The 24491-nt window shown below is 44.4% G+C and overlaps 1 protein-coding gene across 1 annotated transcript in view; it reads right to left on the reverse strand.

The window, feature by feature from the left end:
* LOC137367180 (dynein axonemal heavy chain 8-like) overlaps nucleotides 1–24491 on the reverse strand; it is a 2531605-nt gene that overhangs the window by 2124408 nt on the left and 382706 nt on the right. Inside the window, exon 28 of the mRNA XM_068028616.1 lies at nucleotides 3454–3573. Within this exon, the coding sequence (XP_067884717.1) occupies nucleotides 3454–3573 (120 nt within the window). The remainder of the gene's footprint in view (nucleotides 1–3453; nucleotides 3574–24491) is intronic.

The raw sequence follows: 24491 nt of genomic DNA on the forward strand, positions 1-24491 counted from the left end.
TGGCCTCACCAGTGCCCTGTATAATTGTTTTAAGGCTTTCCTTTTATCCATCAAAGGGGTGAAAGGTTATCGAGGACAGGCGAGAATGTGGAGTTGAGGTTACAATCAGATCAGCCATGATTTTGTTGAATGTCGGAGCAGGCTCGAGGGGTTGAGTGGCCTACTCCTGCTCCTAATTCATAAGTTTGTAAGTTCGTATGTAATCCCTTTGCAACAAAAGCTAATATACCATTAGCCTTTCGAATTGCTTCTTTGCTACTCTTGTTCAGTGATTCCCTTGCGGCTACACTGACAGCCTGAGAATCTCGAGCTACAGCCTTCTTTGCCTATGTACTGTTACAGCCCAGCATGTGAATCAACGAAATCAGATACTTTGGTGGCAGACTGACACTGTCCTCTTTGCCCACTCTCTCACATTTCTACTGCATCTGCTGCTTGTGTGTGTTTGAGAGGACATGGGGTTGAGTTGGTCTTCAGTCCAATATTGGGCCAGAATTTTCTATCAAAATAATGGTTGAGACTAATGCCGCTTGCTGTAAATGGGAAAGGAGCAGATGCATGGTTAAACACGGTATCCAAAAGTTGTTGCATGAGATGTGCTGTTCAAAACGTAATCTCACCTCACCATTGAAATTCATTGTATGGTGTGAAGTTGTTGCAAGGTAGATATGAACTAAATTTGCCACAGAAAGTTAAATCTTGTCATTTCAATTTAAGTACCATTATAATAACATGCCCAGTGTTAATTACTGCCAGTCAACATTATTGGCACTGAAAATGAACTATGAGAAACGTTTTTAAAAATACTTTTTTTTAACTTTTCCTTTCATTTTCATTTTATCTTTCTTAATACAATCTTTCTTTCCCTCACTTTATTTGTCTTTCTACACCTGATTTGCCATTGAGTTAATCCACTCTAACCTCACTGTTAATTTCATAATTCTTCATCTGAATAGTTAAGATGATGCACAGTCACTTGTCTTGTTCACTCATGTTCTAGATGCCCTGTTTTCCTCACTGTGACATTATTAGCTCATATGTTCAGCAACTTGCCACACAAAAAATGTTAAACTTAAATGTCCAAGGTCAAGGCCATGCTACTGCAAATTATGGCCCAATTTGTATCCTTTTACATCCCGGACTCCCTTGTAATATGGTCTCCAGCAGCTGGACACTACCACAGTCCCTGATCTATTCTTCAGCAATTTTCCTCAATTACCTGCTCTGGCTAGCACCTATATTCTCCTAACTCGATGTCCACTCAGGACAGAGCAGAATACCGAAATTACACATCAGGTTGCACATAATCTCGGCGTCCTACTCAACCCTGAGCTGTCTTTTCTGTATCACATCCAGTGAACGTAAAAAGTGTACCTTTGAGCTCTGATGTATTGCCTGCTTCCACTTCCATCTCTCTGTCTCCACTTCCTAAACTCTCAATATATCTTTGGCCTCCTTATCTCGAGAGACAATGGATACACTGCCTGGAGTGGCTATAAAGGCCAATTCTAAAGTGACAGGCTCTTCCATATGTGCTGCAGAGAAATTTGTTTGTCGGGGCTGTTGCACAGTTGGCTCTCCCCTTGTGCCTCTGTCTTTTTTCCTGCCAACTACTAAGTCTCTTCGACTCGCCACATTTTAGCCCCGTCTTTATGGCTGCCCGCCAGCTCTGGCGAACGCTGGCAACTGACTCCCACGACTTGTGATCAATGTCATAGGATTTCATGTCGCGTTTGCAGACGTCTTTAAAGCGGAGACATGGACGGCCGGTGGGTCTGATACCAGTAGCACGCTCGCTGTACAATGTGTCTTTGGGGATCCTGCCATCTTCCATGTGGCTCACATGGCCAAGCCATCTCAAGCGCCGCTGACTCAGTAGTGTGTACAAGCTGGGGATGTTGGCCGCCTCGAGGACTTCTGTGTTGGAGATACGGTCCTGTCACCTGATGCCAAGTATACTCCGGAGGCAGCGAAGATGGAATGAATTGAGACGATGAATAATTCCTTCACTAAGTCTACAATGGATGTCTCTAAAGCTTTCATTGTCAGCCTCCTTTCCTCCACCCTTAAATACAAATGCAGAACTTTACACCCAAAGTATCCTCAAAGAGTTCTGTATTTGAATCACCTTTGTACTTTCCAAACTTCACTGGTTCCCTGCTTTCTGACCTACTGAGGTCAAAACCCTCATTCTTGGTGTACATCCCTCCACGATCTCATTCTATCATATGCCAATGATTTTCTCAAGCCATAAATCCCAGCCTGTCCCCTCCAGTCTCCTGTCTCTGACTTGCTGCTGATTTTCTACTGCCGCTACTCTACTATTGGAAGCTGACAGTCATTGCACCACTGATGGCCGGCACAGACACGATGGGCCGAAGGGCCTGTTTCTGTGCTGTATAACTCTATGACTCTATGACTGCTCTTTGGAATTCTCTCCTTAATGCCTTGTCACCATTTTCCTTTCAAAAGATTTGAAACATTACATTTTTTGACTGTGTTTGGTTGCCCTCTCACTGTTTAATTTATCCTGCCTCTTCCCTTGTAAAACACTCAAGATGTTATCGTTTTTAAAAATATAAGTTGTTATTGGAAAGATAGATGTACTCACAGTGATTCAATGCCAATAAAAATGTTAATAAGTCATTCACTTTCACCATGCAGCGACTGCTGATATAATTGATTGTCTTGTATAATGGATACCACTGGCAGCACTGTTGTATGGCAAGAGGGATGCAACCAAGTTGTCAAGCGCCTTGCAAATTTTTGCGATGGTACCAGTGCAGCAAAGTGAAGAAGTACAGCTAAACAATCTATCAAGATGTGGCCACATATTTGAACATTTAGGAACCTTGCAGAGGCCCACAATGTTCATCCAAAACAGCAGTATTTGTACTGCTGGGGCTACCCACTAAGTAGAGGGGAAGAAAAATGTGTGGCAGGCAACTGTTGATAAGGGTAGAGATGGCAGGTCTGGCTGAAGATGTGATAAAGCTGGAAATCAGCGCTTTTTCATTTGCTGCTGAGATGTGGGTGACCCTGGTATTTAATGCAAATCCGCAAGATTCCTGTGAGCATTTAAGTCAACCATCTATTATGATTCTGCAATAATGTACAGGTCACAGCAGTTCAGTCCATTTGTATCTTTACAACAATCCAGCGCCTTCCTTGGTCACTTTTTCTTGGTACTAGTCAACCAATGACTAAATTTATTAAGTGCTGTTTCACAGCCTGTCATAATGCAATAATGAACTTTCAATTTCTAGATTGCTCTATCTTTCTAGGAGGGCTAATTTTCCAATGGCAGCATCTGTTTATTCAGTATTCCAGGCATGAAACCTTTCAATAATAAATCTGTGGGCCCTAATTTTGTTGAAGAAAGTACTTTATGCCTGCCTCTTCCATATGTACAATTGTATTATTATTTAATCATTTTACAACAGAATTACTTACATAGAAATAGTCAATGGGCTCATGTATGCGTCTGAAGAGCTGTCTCACCCAGAGTATCTTTCCAGCTATAGGAGGCATGTTTCTAGCAAGTGATGGATTCTCTTTATTAATCTGATAATGCTGTAGAGAATTAGAATTACAAAATAAGTTAAGCAGACAAATAATTGGACAACTCAACACAAGAGGGTACATTTTACAACCTGTTGTGCCAGCATGGATTAGGTATAAGGGAATCTGTAAATTAGGCAAGCATGTTTTTTTGTCATATAAATAGTTGTTTAGTAGTGCAGAACTAGGGTATTGCTGAAAATAGAGACATGTTGTCGAAGCTTTTCATCTTGCACTCATCAGGACAATCGCAAGAATAACCAATGTAAGGGAAAACAACAACTTATACTGCATGAGAAGAGAGTGCTGATTAGTTGGCAAGTGCACTCTGATTGGTAGAGGTGTTGCCATGTTTACGTTGACTGACAGTTAACTGCCACTTTAAAATGTAAACCAGGCAGCTTGACTCTGATTGGTCAAGGCATTGCCCTGAGGAATAAACCAGTGAATGGCTGTCAATTATTTCGTTCAGCTGAAACAGGTGCAATGTTTGTACATATTCTTTCTGTCTGCAAAGAACAGGGCCCTATCTCACCTCCTGACTCCCCAAAGCCTGCCCATCATCTACAAGACACAAGTCAGGAGTGTGTTGTAATACTCCCCATTTGCCTGGATGGGTGCAGCTCCAACAACACTCAAGAAGCTCGACACCATCCAGGACAAAGCAGCCCACTTGATTGGCATCCCATTAACAAACATTCACTTTCTCCACAGCCGACACACAATGGCAGCAGTGTGTATCATCTAAAAGATGCACTGCAGCAAGACTCCTTAGACAGCACCTTCCAAACCCATGACCTCTACCACCTCGAAGGACAAGGGCACCAAATGCATGGGAACACCACCACCTGCAAGTTCCCCTCCAAGTCACACACCATCCTGACTTGGAACTATATCACCATTCCTTCACTGTCGCTGGGTCAAAACCCGAGAACTCCCTTCCGAACAGCACTGTGGGTGTACCTACCCCACATGGACTGCAGCAGTTCACGAAGGCAGCTCACCACCACCTTCTCAAGGGCAATTCAGGATGGGCAATAAATGCTGGCCTAGCCAGCGACACCCACATCCCATGAATGAATAAAAAAAATTAATATATGTAGCTTCCAGTATGTGCAAATGTGTCACACTGCAAGCCTTACTGACAATCTTAAATTCTTCGCACACTGTGGATTATTTAGCAAATGTTGTCTAATCGCAGAATTACATCTAATGTTGAACACTGTGTTTTGAGTTTTGCAAGCATTGACCGGTTGGGTACAGCCCGTACCTTGCCTGTTGTGAACAGCAGAAGGGACATGTTATTTGATGCGATCCGCCAGTCTTTGGGATGTACGGCCTATGTACCTCGCATCACACTGGCGATTGGACAACATTTGCTAAATAATCCACAGTCTGATAAGAATTATGCTGACAACCAATTTAAGATTGCCAGTGGGGCTCGCAGTATGGCACATTTGCAGTACTGGAAGCTACATATATTAATACACAGGGACCTGTTCTTTGCAGACAGAAAGAATATGGACAAACATTGTGCCTGCTTCAGCTGAACAAAATAAGTGACAGCCATTCGCTAGTTCATTCCTCAGGGCAATGCCTTGACCAATCAGAGTCAAGCTGCCTGGTTTAAATTTTAAGCAAAGTTTGGCAATTAACTGTCAGTCACCGTAAACTGGTGCATTTGCCATGGCAACACCTCTACCAATCAGCACTCTCTTCTCATGCAGTACAAGTTGTTGTTGTCCCTTACATTGGTTATCCTTGCGATTGTCCTGATGAGTGCAAGATGAAAAGCTTCGGCATGTCTCTATTTTTGTCATATCTTCTATATTTTTAAAGTGAGATACAAGAAGTCCAGGAAACTATGGACCAATTAGTTAATATTGGTAGTAAAAAAGATCATGTAATCCTGACTCAAAGATGTAATAGAAAAACATCTGGAAACTGAAAATATAGTCAGCACAGATTTCAAAAAACGAGTAAAAGCAAAATACTGCGGATGCTGGAAATCTGAAACAAAAACAAGAAATGCTGGAATCACTCAGCAGGTCTGGCAGCATCTGTAGAAAGAGAAGCAGAGTTAACGTTTCGGGTCAGTGAACCTTCTTCGGAACTGACAAATATTAGAAAAGTCACAGATTATAAACAAGTGAGGTGAGGGTGGGGCAAGGTGTATTCACACCTAATCTGTACTAATGCTTTGTCTTTCAACACACCATTAACATATTGTTTGCCTTTTCTCCGTGACCTTTTGGTCAGCTATGTGGCCTGGTCCAATCTGCACCTTCTCCTTTGTTATCTCTTGCCCCAGCCCCACCTCACTTGTTTATAATCTGTGACTTTTCTAATATTTGTCAGTTCCGAAGAAGGGTCACTGACCCGAAACGTTAACTCTGCTTCTCTTTCCACAGATGCTGCCAGACCTGCTGAGTGATTCCAGCATTTCTTGTTTTTGTTTCAAAAAACGAGGGTCATGCTTAACCAACCTTATTAAATACTTTAAAGAAAGCACAGAAAGAGTACATCAAGGTAATGCAATAGATGCAATATATTTGGATTTCAAAATGCCTTCCAAGCAGAGAAGTTACATTAAACTCATCTGGTGGCTTGGTTAGACCACACTTGCAAGTACTGTGAACAGTTCTAGTTAGACTGGAGAAGGAGCAAAGAATTCACGAGGCTTTTTTATTCATTGATGGAAAGTAGGAATCACTCGCAAAGCCAGCATTTATTGCCCATCCCTAATTGCCCTTGAGAATGTGGTGGTGAGTCGCCTTCTTGAAATGTTGCAGTCTGTGTTGCGCAGGTGCACCCATAGTGCTGATACATGTGAGCTCCAGGATTCTGACCCAGTGACAATAAAGGAACAGTGATATATTTCCAAGTCAGGATAATGTGTGACTTAGAGTACAGTTTTGTGTTAGTATTTCCATATTCCTGCTACCCTTCTTCTCGGTGGTAGAGGCCCTGGATTTGGGAGGCACTGTCAAACAAGTCTTGGTGAGCTGTTGCACTGCATCGTGCAATTGGAACATACTTACCTGAGGACCGGAGCAGCGGCAAGCGGACCTGGTAGGATGCTGATCCAGAGCGGGACCTGAAAAGGAGAGAGCGGGGCTCGAGGTCCTTACTTACCTGAGGACTGGAGTGGTGTCAGTCGGACCTGGGAAGAGGCTGATCTGAAGCGGGACCTGAAAAGGAAAGAGAGGGGCTCGAGGCCATAATTTATCTGAGGACCGGAGCAGCAACAGGCTCTCTCTGTGCTGGCACACACTGAGGTTCAAAAGAGGAAAGCAAGACTTACAGTGACATCACCGGAAATCTGCAAGCAGATTGGCTGGGTAAGTAACAGCTGTTGTGCAATTAAATAGCTTAAACAAATAAGGGGAAAGTTCTTTTTTAAAAAACAACCTCAGAAACTACCATATAAGTGATAAGGTGAGCACTACTAAAGTGCATTTTTAAAAATTATTTATTTAATATATGAACAACTTTAGATTGCAGTGGGTAGTGTTTGGAGTAATTAGTACTTTTTAAAGGGAACAAATAAAACAAAGGACAGTACAGCACAGGAACAGGCCATTCGGCCCTCCAACCCTGCGCCGATCTTGATGCCTGTCTAAACTAAAACCTTCTGCAGTTCCAGGGACCGTTTCTCTCTATTCCCATCCGATTCATGTATTGATCAAGATGCCTCTTAAACGTCGCTATCATAGCTGCTTCCACCACCTTCCCCGGCAGCAAGTTCCAGGCACTCACCACCCTCTGTGTAAAGAACTTCCCTCGCACATCCCCTCTAAACTTTGCTCCTCGCACCTTAAACCTATGTCCCCTAGTAACTGACTCTTCCACCCTGGGAAAAAGCTTCTGACTATCCACTCTGTCCATGCCACTCATAACTTTGTAAACATCTATCATGTCGCCCCTCCACCTCCGTCGTTCCAGTGAAAACAATCGAGTTTATCCAACCTCTCCTCATAGCTAATGCCTCCAGACCAGGCAACATCCTGGTAAACCTCTTCTGTACCCTCTCCAAAGCCTCCATGTCCTTCTGGTAGTGTGGCGACCAGAATTGCATGCAATATTCCAAGTGTGGCCTAACCAATGTTCTGTACAGCTGCAGCATGACTTGCCAATTTTTATACTCTATGCCCCGACCGATGAAGGCAAGCATACCGTATGCCTTCTTGACTACCTTATCCAAATGTGTTGCCACTTTCAGTGACCTGTGGACCTGTACGCCCAGATCTCTCTGCCTGTCAATACTCCTAAGGGTTCTGCCATTGACTGTATACTTCCCACCTGTATTAGATCTTCCAAAATGCATTACCTCACATTTGTCCGGATTAAACTCCATCTGCCATTTCTCCACCCAAGACTCCAACCGATCTATATCCTGCTGTATCCTCTGACAATCCTCATCACTATCTGCAACTCCACCAACCTTTGTGTCGTCCGCAAACTTACTAATCAGACCAGCTACATTTTCCTCCAAACCATTTATATATACTACAAACAGCAAACGTCCCAGCACTGATCCTTGCAGAACACCACTAATCACAGCCCTCCATTCTGAAAAGCACCCTTCCACTGCTACCCTCTGTCTTCTATGACCGAGCCAGTTCTGTATCCATCTTGCCAGCTCACCTCTGATCCCGTGTGACTTCATCTTTTGTACCAGTCTGCCATGAGGGACCTTGTCAAAGGCTTGACTGAAGTCCATATAGACAACATCCACTGCCCTTCCTTCATCAATCATCTTCGTCACTTCCTCAAAAAACTTAATCAAATTAGTGAAACACGACCTCCCCTTCACAAAACCATGCTGCCTCTCTCAAATAAGTTCATTTGTTTCCAAATGGAAGTAAATCCTGTCCCGAAGAATCCTCTCCAATAATTTCCCTACCACTGACGTAAGGCTCACTGGCCTATAATTTCCTGGATTATCCTTGCTACCCTTCTTAAACAAAGGAACAACATTGGCTATTCTCCAGTCCTCTGGGACCTCACCTGTAGCCAATGAGGATACAAAGATTTCTGTCAAGGCCCCAGCAATTTCTTCCCTTGCCTGGGGTAGATCCCATCAGGCCCTGGGGACTTAACTACCTTAATGCTTTTCAAGACACCCAACACCTCCTCCCTTTTGATAACGACATGACCCAGACTATCCACACTCCCTTCCCGAGGCTCATCATCCACCAAGTCCTTCTCTTTGGTAAATACTGATGCAAAGTACTCATTTAGTACCTCGCCCATTTCCTCTGGCTCCACACATAGATTCCCTTCTCTGTCCTTGAGTGGGCCAACCCTTTCACTGGTTACCCTCTTGCTCTTTATATATGTATAAAAAGCCTTGGGATTCTCCTTAATCCTGTTTACCAATGATTTTTCATGACCCCTTTTAGCCCTCCTGACTCCTTGCTTAATTTCCTTCCTACTGTCTTTATATTCCTCAAGGGCTTTGTCAGTTCACAGCCTTCTAGCCCTTTCGAATGCTTCCTTTTTCTTTTTGACTAGGCTCACAACATCCCGTGTTATCCAAGGTTCCCGAAACTTGCCAATCTTATCCTTCTTCCTCACAGAAACATGCCAGTCCCGGATTCTAATCAACTGATGTTTGAAAGAGTCCCACATGTCAGATGTTGATTTACCCTCAAACAGCCGCTCCCAATCTAAATTCTTCAGTTCCTGCCTAATATTGTTATAATTAGCCTTCCCCCAATTTAGCACCTTCACTCAAGGACTACTCTTATCCATAAGTGCCTTAAAACGTACGGAATTATGGTCACTGTTCCCGAAATGCTCCCCTCCTGAAACTTCGACCACCTGGCTGGGCTCATTCCCCAATACCAGGTCCAGTACGGCCCCATCCCCAGTTGGACTATCTACATATTGTTTCAAGAAGCCCTCCTGGATGCTCCTGCCCCATCCAAGCCCCTAACACTAAGTGAGTCCCAGTCAATATCGGGGAAGTTAAAATCACCCACCACTACAGCCCTGTTACTTTTATATCTTTCCAAAATCTGTCTACATATCTGCTCCTCTACCTCCCGCTGGCTGTTGGGAGGCCTGTAGTAAACCCCCAACATCGTGACTGCACCCTTCCTATTTCTAAACTCCACCCATATTGCCTCGCTGCATGACCTCTCCGAGGTGTCCTCCCGCAGTACAGCTGTGATATTCTCCTTAACCAGTAATGCAACTCGCCCACCCCTTTTACATCCCCCTCTATCCTGCCTGAAGCTTCTAAATCCTGGAACATTTAGCTGCCAATCCTGTCCTTCCCTCAATCAAGTCTCTGTAATAGCAACAACACCATAGTTCCAAGTACTAATCCAAGCTCTAAGTTCATCTGCCTTACCTGTTATACTTCTTGCATTGAAACAAATGCACTTCAGACCACCAGTCCCGCTGTGCTCAGCAACATCTCCCTGCCTGCTCTTCCTCTTAGCCCGACTGGCCTTATTTACTATGTCCTCCTCATTTACTTCACTAGCTGTCCTACTGCTCTGGTACATTAATCCCTTATTCCCTACCACCTAAGTACACTGGGGGCAATCTACAATGGCCAATTAACCTATCAACCTGCAAGTCTTTGGCTGTGGGAGGAAACCGGAGCACCCGGCGAAAACCCACGCGCTCACAGGGAGAACTTGCAAACTCAGCACAGGCAGTACCCAGAACTGAACCTGGGTCGCTAGAACTGTGAGGCTGTGGTGCTAACCACTGCGGTACTGTGCCACCCAACTAATCTAAACGTAATTCATGGCAGGAGAGCTCGCACCCATGATATGCTCCTCCTGCGCTATGTCGGAAATCAGGCATGCGTCCAGTGTCCCTGACGACCATGTGTGCATGAAGTGTATCCATCTGCAGCTTCTGGCTACCAACATTATGGAGGTGGAGCTGCGGGTGGATTCACTGTGGAGCATCCGCGATGCTGAGGACGTCGTGGATAGCAGGTTTAGTGAGGTGGTTACACCGCAAGTAATGGCTGCAATGGCAGAAAAGGGATGGGTGACCACCAGGCGGAGCAGTAGGCACAGGCAGGTAGTGCAGGAGTCTCCTGTGGCCATATCTCTCTCAAGCAGATAGATCACATTGAATACTGTTGCGGGGGGATGGCGTCCCAGCGGAAAGCAGAAACAGCCAAGATTGTGGCACCACGGATGGCTCTGCTACACAGGGAGGAGGAAAAAGACTGGGAGAGCCATACTGATAGGATATTCAAATGTAAGGGGAACAGACAGGCGCTTCTGTGGCCGCAAAGGAGACTCCAGGATGGTATGTTGCCTCCTCGGTGCTAGGGTCAAGGATGTCTCGGAAGGGCTGCAGGAAATTCTGAAGGGGGTGGGTGAACGATCAGTGGTCATGGTACATGTCGGTACCAACGACATAGGTAGAAAAGAGATGAGGTTCTGCAAGATGAATTTAAGGGGTTCGGAGCTGAATTAAAAAGCAGGACCTCAAAGGTAGTAATCTCAGGATTACTTCCTGTGCCACGTGTTGGTGAGGATAGGAACAGGAGAATAGACCAGATGAATGCGTGGCTGGAGAAATGGTGCGGGAGGGAGGGATACAGATTCCTGGGACATCGGGACCGGTTCTGGGGAAGGTGGGACTTGAACAAGTGGGACGGGTTACATCCAGGCAGGACCGGAACCGATGTCTTCGCAGGAGCGTTTGCTAGTGCTGTTGGAGAGCATTTAAACTAGAATGGCAGGAGAAAGGGAACCTGAGCGGAGAGACTGAGGAGGAGGAAACAAGGATAGAAACGAAAGACAGGAAACAAAAAGGTATACGTGGAAGGCATAGTAATCAAGGGAAAGAAACAAATAGGGTCATAGTGTGAAATAATGCTAAGATGACTAAGAATGTTGAAAAGACAAGCCTAAAGGCATTGTGTCTCAATGTGCGCAGTATGCGGAATAAGGTAGGTGAATTAACCGTGCAAATAGATGGAAATGGATAGGATTTTGTTGCGATTACAGACACATGGCTGCAGGGTGACCAAGGGTGGGAACTGAACATCCAGGGGTATTCAATATTCAGGAAGGACAGGTAAAAAGGGAAAGGAGGTGGAGTAACGTTGTTAGTAAAAGAAGAAATCAATACAATAGTGAGGAAGGATATTAGCTTAGAGAATTCTGATGTGGAATCTGTATGGGTGGAGCTGAGAAACACCAAGGGGCAGAAAACGTTGGTGGAGGTTGTATATAGACTCCCAATCAGCAGTGGCGATGTAGAGGATGGCATTAAACAGGAAATTAGAGACGCATGCAATAAAGGTGCAACTGTAATTATGGGTGACGTTAATCTACATATAGATTGGGCAAACCAAATTAGCAATAATACTGTAGAGGAAGAATTCCTGGAGTGCATACATGATGGTTTTTTTTTACCAATACGTTGAGGAACCAACTGGAGAACAGGCCATCCTAGACTGGGTATTGTATAATGAGAAAGGATTAGTTAACAATCTTTTTGTGCAGGATCCGTTGGGGAAGAGCAACCATAACATGATAGAATTCTTCATTAAGATGGAGAGTGAGAGAGTTGATTCCAAGACTAGGGTCCTGAATCTAAATAAAGGAAACTATGAAGGTATGAGGTGCGAGTTGGCTATGATCGATTGGGGAATGCTACTTAAAGGGTTGACAGTAGATAGGCAATGGCTAGCATTTAAAGAGCGCATGGATGAATTACGACAATTGTTCATTCCTGTCTGGCACAAAAATAAAACAGGAAGGGTGGCTCAATCGTGGCTTACAAAAGAAATTAGGGATAGTATTAGATCCAAGGAGGAGAAATATTAAATGGCCAGAACAAGCAGCAAACCGAAGGACTGCGAGCAGTTTAGAATTCAGCAAAGGAGGACAAAGGGATTGATTAAGAAGGGGAAAATAGAGTATGAGAATAAGCTTGCAAAGAACATAAAAACTGACTGTAAAAAGGTTCTAAAGATATGTGAAGAGAAAAAGATGAGTGAAGACAAATGTGGCTCCCTCACAGTCAGAAACGGGGGAATTTATAATTGGGAACAAAGAAATGGCAGACCAATTAAATACATACTTTGGTTCTGTCTTCATAAAGGAGGACACAGATTACCTCCCAGAAATGTTGGGGAACGTAGGGTTTAGGGCGGCACAGTGGCGCAGTGGTTAGCACTACAGCCTCACAGCTCCAGCAACCCGGGTTTGGTTCTGGGTACTGCCTGTGCGGAGTTTGCAAGTTCTCCCTGTGACCATGTGGGTTTCCTCTGGGTGCTCCAGTTTCCTCCCACATGCCAAAGACTTGCAGGCTGATAGGTAAAATTGGCCATTGTAAAAATTGCCCCTAGTGTAGGTAGGTGGTCGGAGAATTGAGGGAAGGTGAGGATTTGAGAGGGAAAAAGGGATTAATGTAGGATTAGTATAAATGGGTGGTTGCTGGTCAGTGCAGACTCAGTGGGCCGAAGGGCCTGTTTCAGTGCTGTATCTCTCTATGACTCTAGTGAGAAGGAGGAACTGTATGAAATCAGTATTAGCAGGGAAATTGATGGGATTGAAGGCCGATGAAATTCTCAGGGCCTGATAATCTACATTCCAGAGTACTTAAGGAAGTGGCCCTAAAAATAGTAGATGCATTGCTGGTCATTTTTCACAATTCTATAGACTCTGGAACAGTTCCAATGGATTGATGGGCAGCTAATGTAACCTCATTATTTAAAAAAGGAGGTAGAGAGAAAACAGGGAACTACAGACCGGTTAGCCTGACATCAGTAGTGAGAAAATTGCTGGAGTCCATTATAAAAGATGCAGCAGCAGAGCACTTGGAAAACAGTGACAGGATCGGACAAAGTCAACATGGCTTTACGAAAGGGAAATCATGCTTGACAAATCTACTAGAATTTTTTGAGGATGTAACTAGTAGAATAGATAAGGGAGAACCAGTGGATGTGGTGTATTTGGACTTTCAGAAGGCTTTCGATAAGGTCCCAAGTAAGAGATTAGCATGCAAAATTAAAGAACGTGGAATTGGGGGTAAGGTACTGACATGGATAGAGAACTGGTTGGCAGACAGAAAACAAAAAGCACAATAAATGGGTCGTTTTCTGAATGGAAGGCAGTGACTAGTGGGGTACTGCATGGAACAATGCTCGGACCCCAGTTATTCACAATATATATTAATGATATAGATGAGGGAATTAAATGTAATATATTCAAGTTTGCAGATGACATAAAGCTGGATGGAAGTGTGAGCTGTGAGGAGGATGCAGAGAAGCTCAAGTGTGATTTGGACAGGTTGAGTGAGTGGGCAAATACATGGCAGATGCAGTATAATGTGAATAAATGTGAGGTTATCTACTTTTGGGGCAAAAACAGAAAGACAGATTATTATCTGAACGGTGATAAATTGGGAAAGGGGGAGGTGCAGTGAGACCTGGGTGTCCTTGTGCACCAGTCGCTGAAAGTAAGCATGCAGGTGCAGCAAGCAGTTAAGAAGGCAAATGGTATGTTGGCCTTCATAGCGAGAGGATTCGAGTACAGGAGCAAGGATGTCTTGCTGCAATTATACAAGGCCTTGGTGAGACCACATCTGGAGTATTGTGTGCATTTTTGGTCTCCTTATCTGTGGAAGGATGTTCTTGCTATGGAGAGAGTGCGCGAAGGTTTATCAGACTGGTTCCTGGGATGGCAGGACTGATGTATGAAGATAGATTGGGTCGAATAGGCTTGTATTCGCTAGAATTTAGAAGAATGAGAGGGGATCTCATAGAAACCTACAAAATTCTAACAGGACTGGACAGACTAGATGTAGGAAGGATGTTTCCGGAACATGGCGGGGGAGTCCAGGACCAGGGGTCACAGTCTAAGGATAAGGGATAAGCCATATAGGACTGAAATGAGGAGGGATTTCTTCACCCAGAGAGTGGTGAACCTGTGGAATTCTCTACCAAAGAAAGCAGTTGAGGCCAAATCATTAAATATATTCAAGAAAGAGTTAGATATAGTTCTTAGGGCTAATGGGATCAAGGGATATAGGGAGAAAGCGGGAACAGGTTATTGAGTTTGGATGATCAGCCATGATCGTATTGAATGGTGGAGCAGGATCGAAGGGCCGAATGGCCTACTCCTGCTTCAATTTTCTATGTTTCTATATTTGCAGTTCTCTAATTCTGGCCTCTTGAGCATCCCTGATTTTCATTGACATTATATATAAATCAACAGAGAAAGAGAAGCAACAGAACCTGTGGGTTTTAAGGCAAGTATATAGGTTAAGTATCTAGATGCCGACATGTACTATACTTGTGTGTTAATTATTTTTAGCAATGAATCAATTAGTTCAAGAATCAGAGAACCTGGAGATAATGTAGCAGGAGCATTAGGGAGAGAGGTAAAAACACCGAAAGTGTCGGGGTCACAGTCTAAGGATAAGGGATAAGCCATATAGGACTGAAATGAGGAGGGATTTCTTCACCCAGAGAGTGGTGAACCTGTGGAATTCTCTACCAGAATTCCAGCAGAAGGGAAGGATTTGATTGGTGAGCAGCTTGTGAGCTTTTTTTTCTGATCAGATCAGGTACAAATCTTCAGTTTATTTAGAACATACATAGAACATAGAACATCGAACAGTACAGCACAGTACAGGCCCTTCGGCCCACGATGTTGTGCCGAACCTTTAACCTACTCTAAGATCAAACTATCTACCTACCCTTCATCCTACTATCATCCATGTACCTATCCAAGAGTCGCTTAAATGCCCCTAACCGATCTGCTTCTACTACCACCGCTGGCAGCGCATTCCACGCACCCACCACTCTCTGTGTAAAGAACCTACCTCTGACATCTCCCTGAAACCTTCCTCCAATCACCTTAAAATTATGCCCCCTGGTGATAGCCCTTTCCACCAAGGGAAAAAGTCTCTGACTATCCACTCGATCTATACCTCTCATCATCTTGTACCCCTCTATCAAGTCACCTCTCATCCTTCTTCGTTCCAATGAGAAAAGCCCTAGCTCCCTCAATCTTTCTTCGTCGGACATGCCCCCCAGTCCAGGCAGCAGCCTGGTAAATCTCCTCTGCACCCTCTCTAAAGCTTCCACATCCTTCCTATAATGAGGCGACCAAAACTGAACACAATATTCCAAGTGTGGTCGAACCAGGGCCTTATAGAGCTGCAGCATAACCTCGCGGCTCTTAAACTCAATCCCCCTGTTAATGAAAGCCAACACACCATACGCCTTCTTAACAACCCTATCAACTTGGGTGGCAACTTTGAGCGATCTATGGATATGGACCCCAAGATCCCTCTGTTCCTCCACACTACCAAGAATCCTGTCTTTAAGCCTGTATTCCGCATTCAAATTTGACCTTCCAAAATGAATCACTTCACACTTTTCCAGGTTGAACTCCATCTGTCACTTCTCAGCCCAGCTCTGCATCCTGTCAATGTCCCGTTGCAACCTACAACAGCCTTCCACACTATCCACAACTCCAGCAACCTTCGTGTCATCGGCAAACTTGCTAACCCAGCCTTCCACTTCCTCATCCAAGTCATTTATAAAAATCACAAAGAGTAGAGGTCCCAGAACAGATCCTTGTGGAACACCACTGGTCACCGAGCTCCATGCTGAATACTTTCCATCTACTACCACCCTCTGACTTCTATGGGCTCGCCAATTTTGTATCCAGACGGCCAACTTTCCCTGAATCCCATGCCTCCTTACTTTCTGAATGAGCCTACCATGGGGAACCTTATCAAACGCCTTACTAAAATCCATATACACCACATCTACTGCTCTTCCTTCATCAATGTGTTTTGTCACATCTTCAAAGAATTCAATAAGGCTTGTGAGGCATGACCTGCTCCTCACAAAGCCATGCTGACTGTCTCTAATCAAACCATGCTTTTCCAAATAATCATAAATCCTGTCTCTCAGAATCCTCTCCAATAATTTGCCCACTACCGACGTAAGACTGACTGGTCTATAATTCCCAGGGTTATCCCTATTCCCTTTCTTGAACAAGGGAACAACATTTGCCACCCTCCAATCATCCGGTACTACTCCAGTGGACAGTGAAGACGCAAAGATCATCGCCAAAGGCGCAGCAATCTCTTCCCTCGCTTCCCGTAATATCCTTGGGTATATCCCGTCTGGCCCCGGGGACTTATCTGTCCTCATATCATTCAAAATTTCCAGCACATCCTCCCTCTTAACCTCAACCTGTTCGAGCATATCAGCCTGTTCCACGCTGTCCTCACAAACGACCAGGTCCCTCTCACCAGTGAATACTGAAGCAAAGTATTAATTTAGGATCTCCCCTACCTCCCCCGACTCCAGGCACAAGTTCCCTCCACTATCCCTGATCGGCCCTACCCTCACTCTGGCCATTCTTTTGTTCCTCACATAAGTGTGTAGAACGCCTTGGGATTTTCCTTAATCCTACCCGCCATGACCTTTTCAAGTCGCCTTCTAGCTCTCCGAAGTCCATTCTTCAGTTCCTTCCTGGCTACCTTGTAACCCTCTAGAGCCCTGTCTGATCCTTGCTTCCTCAACCTTAAGTAAGCTTCCTTCTTCCTCTTGACTAGCTGTTCCACATCTCTTGTCATCCAAGGTTCCTTCACCCTACCATCACTTCCCTGCCTCATCTGGACAAACCTATCCAGCAGTCGCAGCAAGTGCTCCCTAAACAACCTCCACATTTCTGTCGTGCATTTCCCTGAGAACATCTGTTCCCAATTTATGCTCCCCAGTTCCTGCCTAAAAGCATTGTAATTCCCCCTCCCCCAATTAAATATTTTCCCATCCCGTCTGCTCCTATCCCTCTCCATGACTATAGTAAAGGTCAGGGAGTTGTGATCACTATCACCGAAATGCTCTCCCACCGAGAGATCTGCCACCTGGCCTGGTTCGTTGCCAAGCACCAAGTCCAACATAGTCTCCCCTCTAGTCGGCCTATCTGCATATTGAGTCAGGAAACCTTCCTGGACACACCTGACAAAAACTGCTCCATCCAAACTATTTGCACCAAGGAGGTTCCAATCAATATTAGGGAAGTTGAAGTCACCCATGACAACAACCCTGTTACTTCTGCACCTTTCCAAAATCTGCCTCCCAATCTGTTCCTCCATGTCTCTGTTGCTATTGGGGGGTCTATAGAAAACTCCCAACAAAGTGACTGCTCCTTTCCTGTTTCTGACTTCCACCCATAATGACTCAGTAGACAAACCCTCCTCGACGACCTCCCTTTCTGCAGCTGTGATACTATCCCTGATTAACAATGCCACTCCCCCACCTCTTTTACCTCCCTCCCTATTCCTTTTGAAACATCTAAACCCCGGAACATCCAACATCCATTCCTGCCCCTGTGATATTCACGTCTCCATGATGGCCACAACATCGTAGCTCCAAGTACTGATCCATGCTCTAAGTTCATCACCCTTATTCCTGACACTTCTTGCGTTAAAATAGACACACTTCAACCCATCATACTGGCTGCAACTTTGCCCTGACAACCGTCTAACCTTCCTCACAGACTCTCTGCACTCGGTATCTGCCTGTTCAACAGCTACCCCATCCACTGATCCGTGGCTCCGGTTCCCATCCCCCTGCCAAACTAGTTTAGACCCTCCCGAAGAGCTCTAGCAAAGCTTCCGCCCAGGATATTGGTGCCCCTCCAGTTCAGATGCAAATTTAGATGTAAATTTAGATACTGGTCTAATAAATGGAGATGTTTCGAATTTTTTTCGAGTGTTTTAGTACTTACTGCAAATTAGTGCTTTGAAAAAGAAACAAAAAGTTTACAATAAGCAAAAAAAAATATGAAGAACATTTAGACTAATCAACCTACACTAAGATATGGTAGAACAGCTTGTGCATCTGGACTGCAGTATTTGGGAGTTTGTGGACAGCAAGACTGTCCTGAATGAAAACAACTGCAGTAGTGTCTTGGGCGACCACGTGTATAGGAATTGTCTCCAGCTGCTTCAGCTTGAGCTCAGGATTTCCAAGTTTGAGGGGCAGCTGGAGTCACGATGGAGAGCGTCCTGGATTTACTTTCCAGGAGGTAGTCACAGTCAATAAAAGTTCAAGCTACTAGATCGGCGCCCATCCAGAAGACAAGGAAGAGGCAGGAGGTGCAGGAGTCTTCCGGGTGTGTGCCACTTTCAAACAGGTACTCAGCATTGGAGACTGCTGGAGAAGGTACCGGATATTCTGAAGTTGACAGGGAGTGAGCCAGAAGTTGTAATACATGTTGATATAAATGACATAGAGAGAGCAGGTATTGAGATCCTATGCTTAGATTTTCAGGACAAGAGAGGAAGTTAAAGAGTAGGACCTCAAAGTTAGTAATTTCTGAATTACTCCCAGTGCCTCGCGTGAGGAAGGCAGGGAGGATCAATGCTTGGCTTGAAGCATGGTGCAGGAAGGAAGACTTCAGTTTCTTGGGACACTGGGACCAGTGCTGGAGCAGAAGGCACCTATTTAAAGGGACCAATATCCTCACAGGGAGGTTCACCAGTGTGGTTGGGAACGGTTTAAATAAATTGGCAAGGGGATGGGCACCAGCATCTTGAAGTAGAAAAGAGGAATAAGGTCCATAATGTGAGAGTACTAGAGAAGGGAATAATTCCATATGAGGAGCGGAGTGAGAAGGGCTACAAGGAATGCAAAGACAGGATTACAATGCATGTATATAAATGTACAAAGTGTGGTCAATAAAGTTGGTGAGATACAAGCACAAATAGCAGTATGGGAATATGATGTAGTGGCGATAACAGACATGGCTTAAAATGGTGAATGCAAAAATACAAAGTGTTCAGAAAGTTAGAGAAGGTAAAAAGAGAGGTGGTGTGGCAATAGTTTTGGAAAGGGATGATGTCCTTGAGCGGGAAAGGACAGAATCCACTTGTTTAGAGTTGAGAAACCAAAAGGGTATGGTCATGTTACTCGGGGTATGCTATAGACCTCCAAGTAGTGAAAGAGAGATAGAGGAGCAAATCTGCAGGGAAATCAGAGAGATGTGAAAGAACAATAGAGTAGTGATATTGGGGAACTTTAATTACCCAAATATCGATTGCGATAATTTTAGAGTAAGGGAAAGGAGGGTAAGGAATTTCTGGATTGTGTTCAGGAGAGCTTCCTTGATCAGTATGTTCTCAGCCCAACCAGAAAAGAGGCATTGCTGGATCCGGTGCTGGGGTGGACCAAATGGACCAAGTTTCTGTCGGGGAGCACTTAAGTAAGAGTGATCATCGTATCTTAAGGTTTAGACTCGTAATTTGGAAAAGCAAGGGATGACATAAGGTAGAACAGGCTAATTTCAATGCGATGAGAAGGGATCTATCCAGGATAAAATGGAACAAAAGATTGACAGAAGAACTGAAACGGAACAATGGCTTATCTTTAAGGAAGAGATGCTTCAGGTACAGGCCAGGTACATTGCAACAAGGGCAAAAGGAAAGGAACTAAGAACAGGGCTCGTTGGATGACAAAGGAGATTGACATTATCATGAAACACAAAAAAGAGGGTGTACGATGCATATCAGCTGAACTCTTCAAGTGAGTGCAAGGTAAAATACAAGAAGTTGAGAGGGGAGAAGAGGAAAATAAGACTGGTAAGAGACAATATGAAAATAGAATGGCAGTCAACATAAAAGAACCCAAAACAAAAATCAAACCGTAACATCACAGGAAAGCAGTGAGTATTTTCTGCTTAGGAACTCAGTCTAAACAACTGGGAGTTTAAAAACGTTAAAAATATTGAGTATTGATCACAAGTAACAAGCTGGGTAGCTGGTGAGTCTTAGCTTTTATTTTTAAATAAGGTTTATTGCTATTGCTGAGGCTTTACTGCTATTGTTAGTGTTTTAGTATTGAGAGGGTATATTAATAGTGGTAAGGTAGATTAGTATTGGTAAAGTTTAGTATTAGCAGTAGTAAGGTTATTATTACTATTGGTAGGCTTAATAGTATTAGTAGTAGCAGGGCTTATGAGTAAAAGGGTTTATTTGTAGTCCCAAGGTTTATTATCAATAGATTGAAGAATGACAGGGCTACTCCAACCTCAGGAGTACACATTGTGCTATGTGGGTACTCCAGGATACTTTTTGGATCGTGGATAACCATATGTGCAAGAAATGTCATCAGTTGCAGCAGCTTGAGCTCCAGGTTGTGGAACTTGAGCAGCAGCTGGCATCACCGCTGCGCATCTGTAAGGATGAGAGCTTCATGGATAGCACGTTTACAGATGTGATCACCCCACAGTTAAAGAGTATGCAGGCAGAGAGGGAATGGGTGACTAATGAGTGAGTTTAGAAATAGGAGGATAGTACAGGTGAATGTGTGGCTGGAAAGATGGTGTAGGAGGGAGGGCTTTAGATTTCTGGGGCACTGGGACCAGTTCTGGAGAAGGTGGGACTGTAAAGGCTGGATGGGTTGCACCCGAACAGAGCTGGGACAAACTTCCTTGCAGGGTGATTTGATAATGCTGTTGGGAAGGGTTGAACTTAACTTGGCTGGGGTGTGGGAACCAGGAGGAAATATCAGACTGGAATACCAAGGTGCACAGAATACTGGGAAAGTTAGATAGCACTAGAGTATAGAATAGTTAGCTATTAGGTGTGGTCATTGTCAGGAAGAAAGTAATAAAGTATAATGGGCATGTATGTGAATGCATGGAGTGTTGTTAATAAGATTGGTGAGTTACAGGCGCTGATTGATATGTGGAAAAATTATGTTGTGGTTCAAAGATGGGATAGACTGGGCATTGAATATTTCTGGATACAAAGTGTTCAGGAAATATAGGAAATGGGAAAAAGGGGGAGGGTGGCAGTATTAGTCATCGAGTCATGGAGTTATACAGCACAGAAACAGGCCCTTCGGCCCTTCGTATCTGTGCCAGCCATCAAGCACCGATCTATTCTAATCCCATTTTCCAGCACTTGGCCCGTAGCTTTGTATACTATGGGGTTTCAAGTGCTCATCTAGATACTTCTTAAATGTTGTGAGGGTTCCTGCCTCGACCACCCCTTCAGGCAGTGTGTTCCAGATTCCAAGCATCCTCTGGGTGAAAAATGTTTTCCTCAAATCCCCTCTAAACCTCCTACCCCTTACCTTAAATTTATGCCCCCTGCTTATTGACACCTCCACGAAGGGAAAATGTTTCTTCCTATCTACCCTATCTATGCCCCTCATAATTTTGTATACCTCAATCAGGTCCCCCCTCAGCCTTCACAGCTCGAAGGAAAACAACCCGAGCCTATCCAGTCTCTCTTCATAGCTGAAATGCTCCAGCCCAGGCAACATCCTGGTGAATCTCCTCTGCACCCTCTCCAGTGCAATCACATCCTTCCCATCGTGTGGCGACCAGAACTGTACACAGTACTCCAGCTGTGGCCTAACTAGCATTTTATACAGCTCCATCATAACCTCCCTGCTCTTTTTTTAGATTAGAGATACAGCACTGAAACAGGCCCTTCGGCCCACCGAGTCTGTGCCGAACATCAACCACCCATTTATACTAATCCTACACTAATCCCACATTCCTACCAAACATCCCCACCTGTCCCTATATTTCCCTACCACCTACCTATACTAGTGACAATTTATAATGGCCAATTTACCTATCAACCTGCAAGTCTTTTGGCTTGTGGGAGGAAACCGGAGCACCCGGAGAAAACCCACGCAGACACAGGGAGAACCTGCAAACTCCACACAGGCAGTACCCGGAATCGAACCCGGGTCCCTGGAGCTGTGAGGCTGCAGTGCTAACCACTGCGCCGCCCGCATATTCTATGCGTCAGCTAATAAAGGCAAGTATCTCTTATGCCTTCCTAACCACCTTATCTACCTGCGCTGGTGACTTCAGTGAACGATGGACAAGTATACCGAGGTCCCTCTGACCTTCTGTACTTCCTAGGGTCCTACCTATGTTCCCTTGCCTTGCTGGTCCTCCCAAAATGCATCACCTCACACTTCTCAGGATTAAAGTCCATTTGCCACTGCTCTGCCCATATTACCAGCCCATCTATATCATCCAGTAATCTAAGGCTTTCCTCCTCACAATTTACGACACCACCAATTTTCGTGCCATCTGTAAACTTACTGATAATACCTCCTATATTCACGTCTAAATCATTAATGTACACGACAAAGAGCAAGGGTCCCAGCACCGATCCCTGTGGTACACCACTGGTGACAGGCTTCCAATCGCAAAAACAACCCTCGATCATCACCCTCTGCCTCCTGCCACTAAGCCAAATTTGGATCTAATTTGCCAAACTGAATCCCATGGGCTCTTACCTTCTTAACCAATCTCCCATGGGAGACATTATCTAAAGCCTTACTGAAGTCCATGTAAACTACATCAACTGCTTTCCTCTCATCTACACATCGAGTCACCTCCTCGAAAAATTCAATCAAGTTTGTTATACACGATCTCCCCCTGACAAAGCCATGCTGACTATCCTTAATTAATCCCTGCCTCTCTAAATGGAGATTAATCCTGTCCCTTAGAATTTTTTCCAATAGTTTCCCTACCACTGATGTTCGACTCACTGGCCTGGTAATTACCTTGTTAATCCCTGCTACCCTTCTTGAATAATGGTACCACATTTGCTGTCCTCCAGTCCTCCAGCACCTCTCCTGTGGCCAGAGAGGATTCGAAAATTTTTGTCACAGCCCCTGTTATCTCCTCCCTTGCCTCACATAACAGCCTGGGATACATCTCATCTGGGCCAGGGGATTTATCCACTTTTAAGCCCGCTACAACAGCTAATACCTCCTCCTTTTCAGTGTTAATTTGTTCAAGTATATCACAATCCCTCTCCCTGATCTCCACACCTACATCGTCCTTCTCCATAGTGAACACAGCTGAAAAGTAATCATTTAAAACCTCACCTACGTCCTCCGGCTCCACACACAAATTGCCACTTTGGCAATGGGCCCTACTCTTTCTCTGGTTATCCTCTTGCCCTTAATATACTTATAAAACATGAAGAAGTGAAGAGGGGGCATGAAAAAACACTGGCAGGCAAGATAAATGAAAATCCCAAGGTATTGATTAAGGAGAGCATTGCAGTGCTGGAGAAAATGGATGTCCCAGAGGGATCGAGGACAGAATCAATTTGGCTAGAGCTAAGGAACAAAAAAAGGTGCAGTTACATTGCTCGGTGTTGTCTGTGTGCCATCAACCAGTGGGAAGGACATGAAGGAACAAATTTGCAAGGAAATTACTGGGAGGTGCAAAAATTATAGGATAGTTATAATGGGGGATTTTAATTATCCAAACATAGACTGAGATAGTAGAGGTGTAAAGGGCAGTGAGGGGCAAGAATTCCTAGAGTGTGTTCAGGAAAATTTTCGACAGCAGTTTGTTTCCAATCCAATGAGAAAGGAACCACTGCTAGACCTGGTTCTTGGGAATGAGGTGGATCAAGTATCAGTCGGAGATCATTTCGGGGACAGTGATCATTGTATCATAAGGTTTAGGCTGACTATGGAAAAGGACAAAGAACAATCCAGAGTGGGAATAATTAACTGTGGAAAAGCCAACTTCAATGGGGTAGGAAAGGAGCTGGAGTGAAGAAATCAGAGTCAAATGTTGGCAGGAAAAATGATGGCTGAACAATTGGCTACCTTCAAAGAAGGGATAGTTCAGACACAGTCAAGGTATGTTCCCTCGAAGGGGAAAGGTAGGGTAAACAAATTCAGAGCTCCCTGGATGACAAACGAGTAAAGATTAAGATAAAGAAGAAAAAGTGTGCTTATGACAGATGCCAGGTAGAAAACACTATTGAGAACCAAGCTGAATACAGAAGATCTTGAGGGGAAGTGAAAAAGCAGATCAGAAAAACAAAGAGAGAGCATGGATAGAGACTGGCAGCTAGCATTAAAGGGAATCCCAAAGTTTTCTCTCGACATGTAAATAATAAAAGGGTGGTAA

This window comes from Heterodontus francisci, chromosome 3 (assembly GCF_036365525.1).
Source record: "Heterodontus francisci isolate sHetFra1 chromosome 3, sHetFra1.hap1, whole genome shotgun sequence".
NCBI lineage: Eukaryota > Metazoa > Chordata > Chondrichthyes > Heterodontiformes > Heterodontidae > Heterodontus > Heterodontus francisci.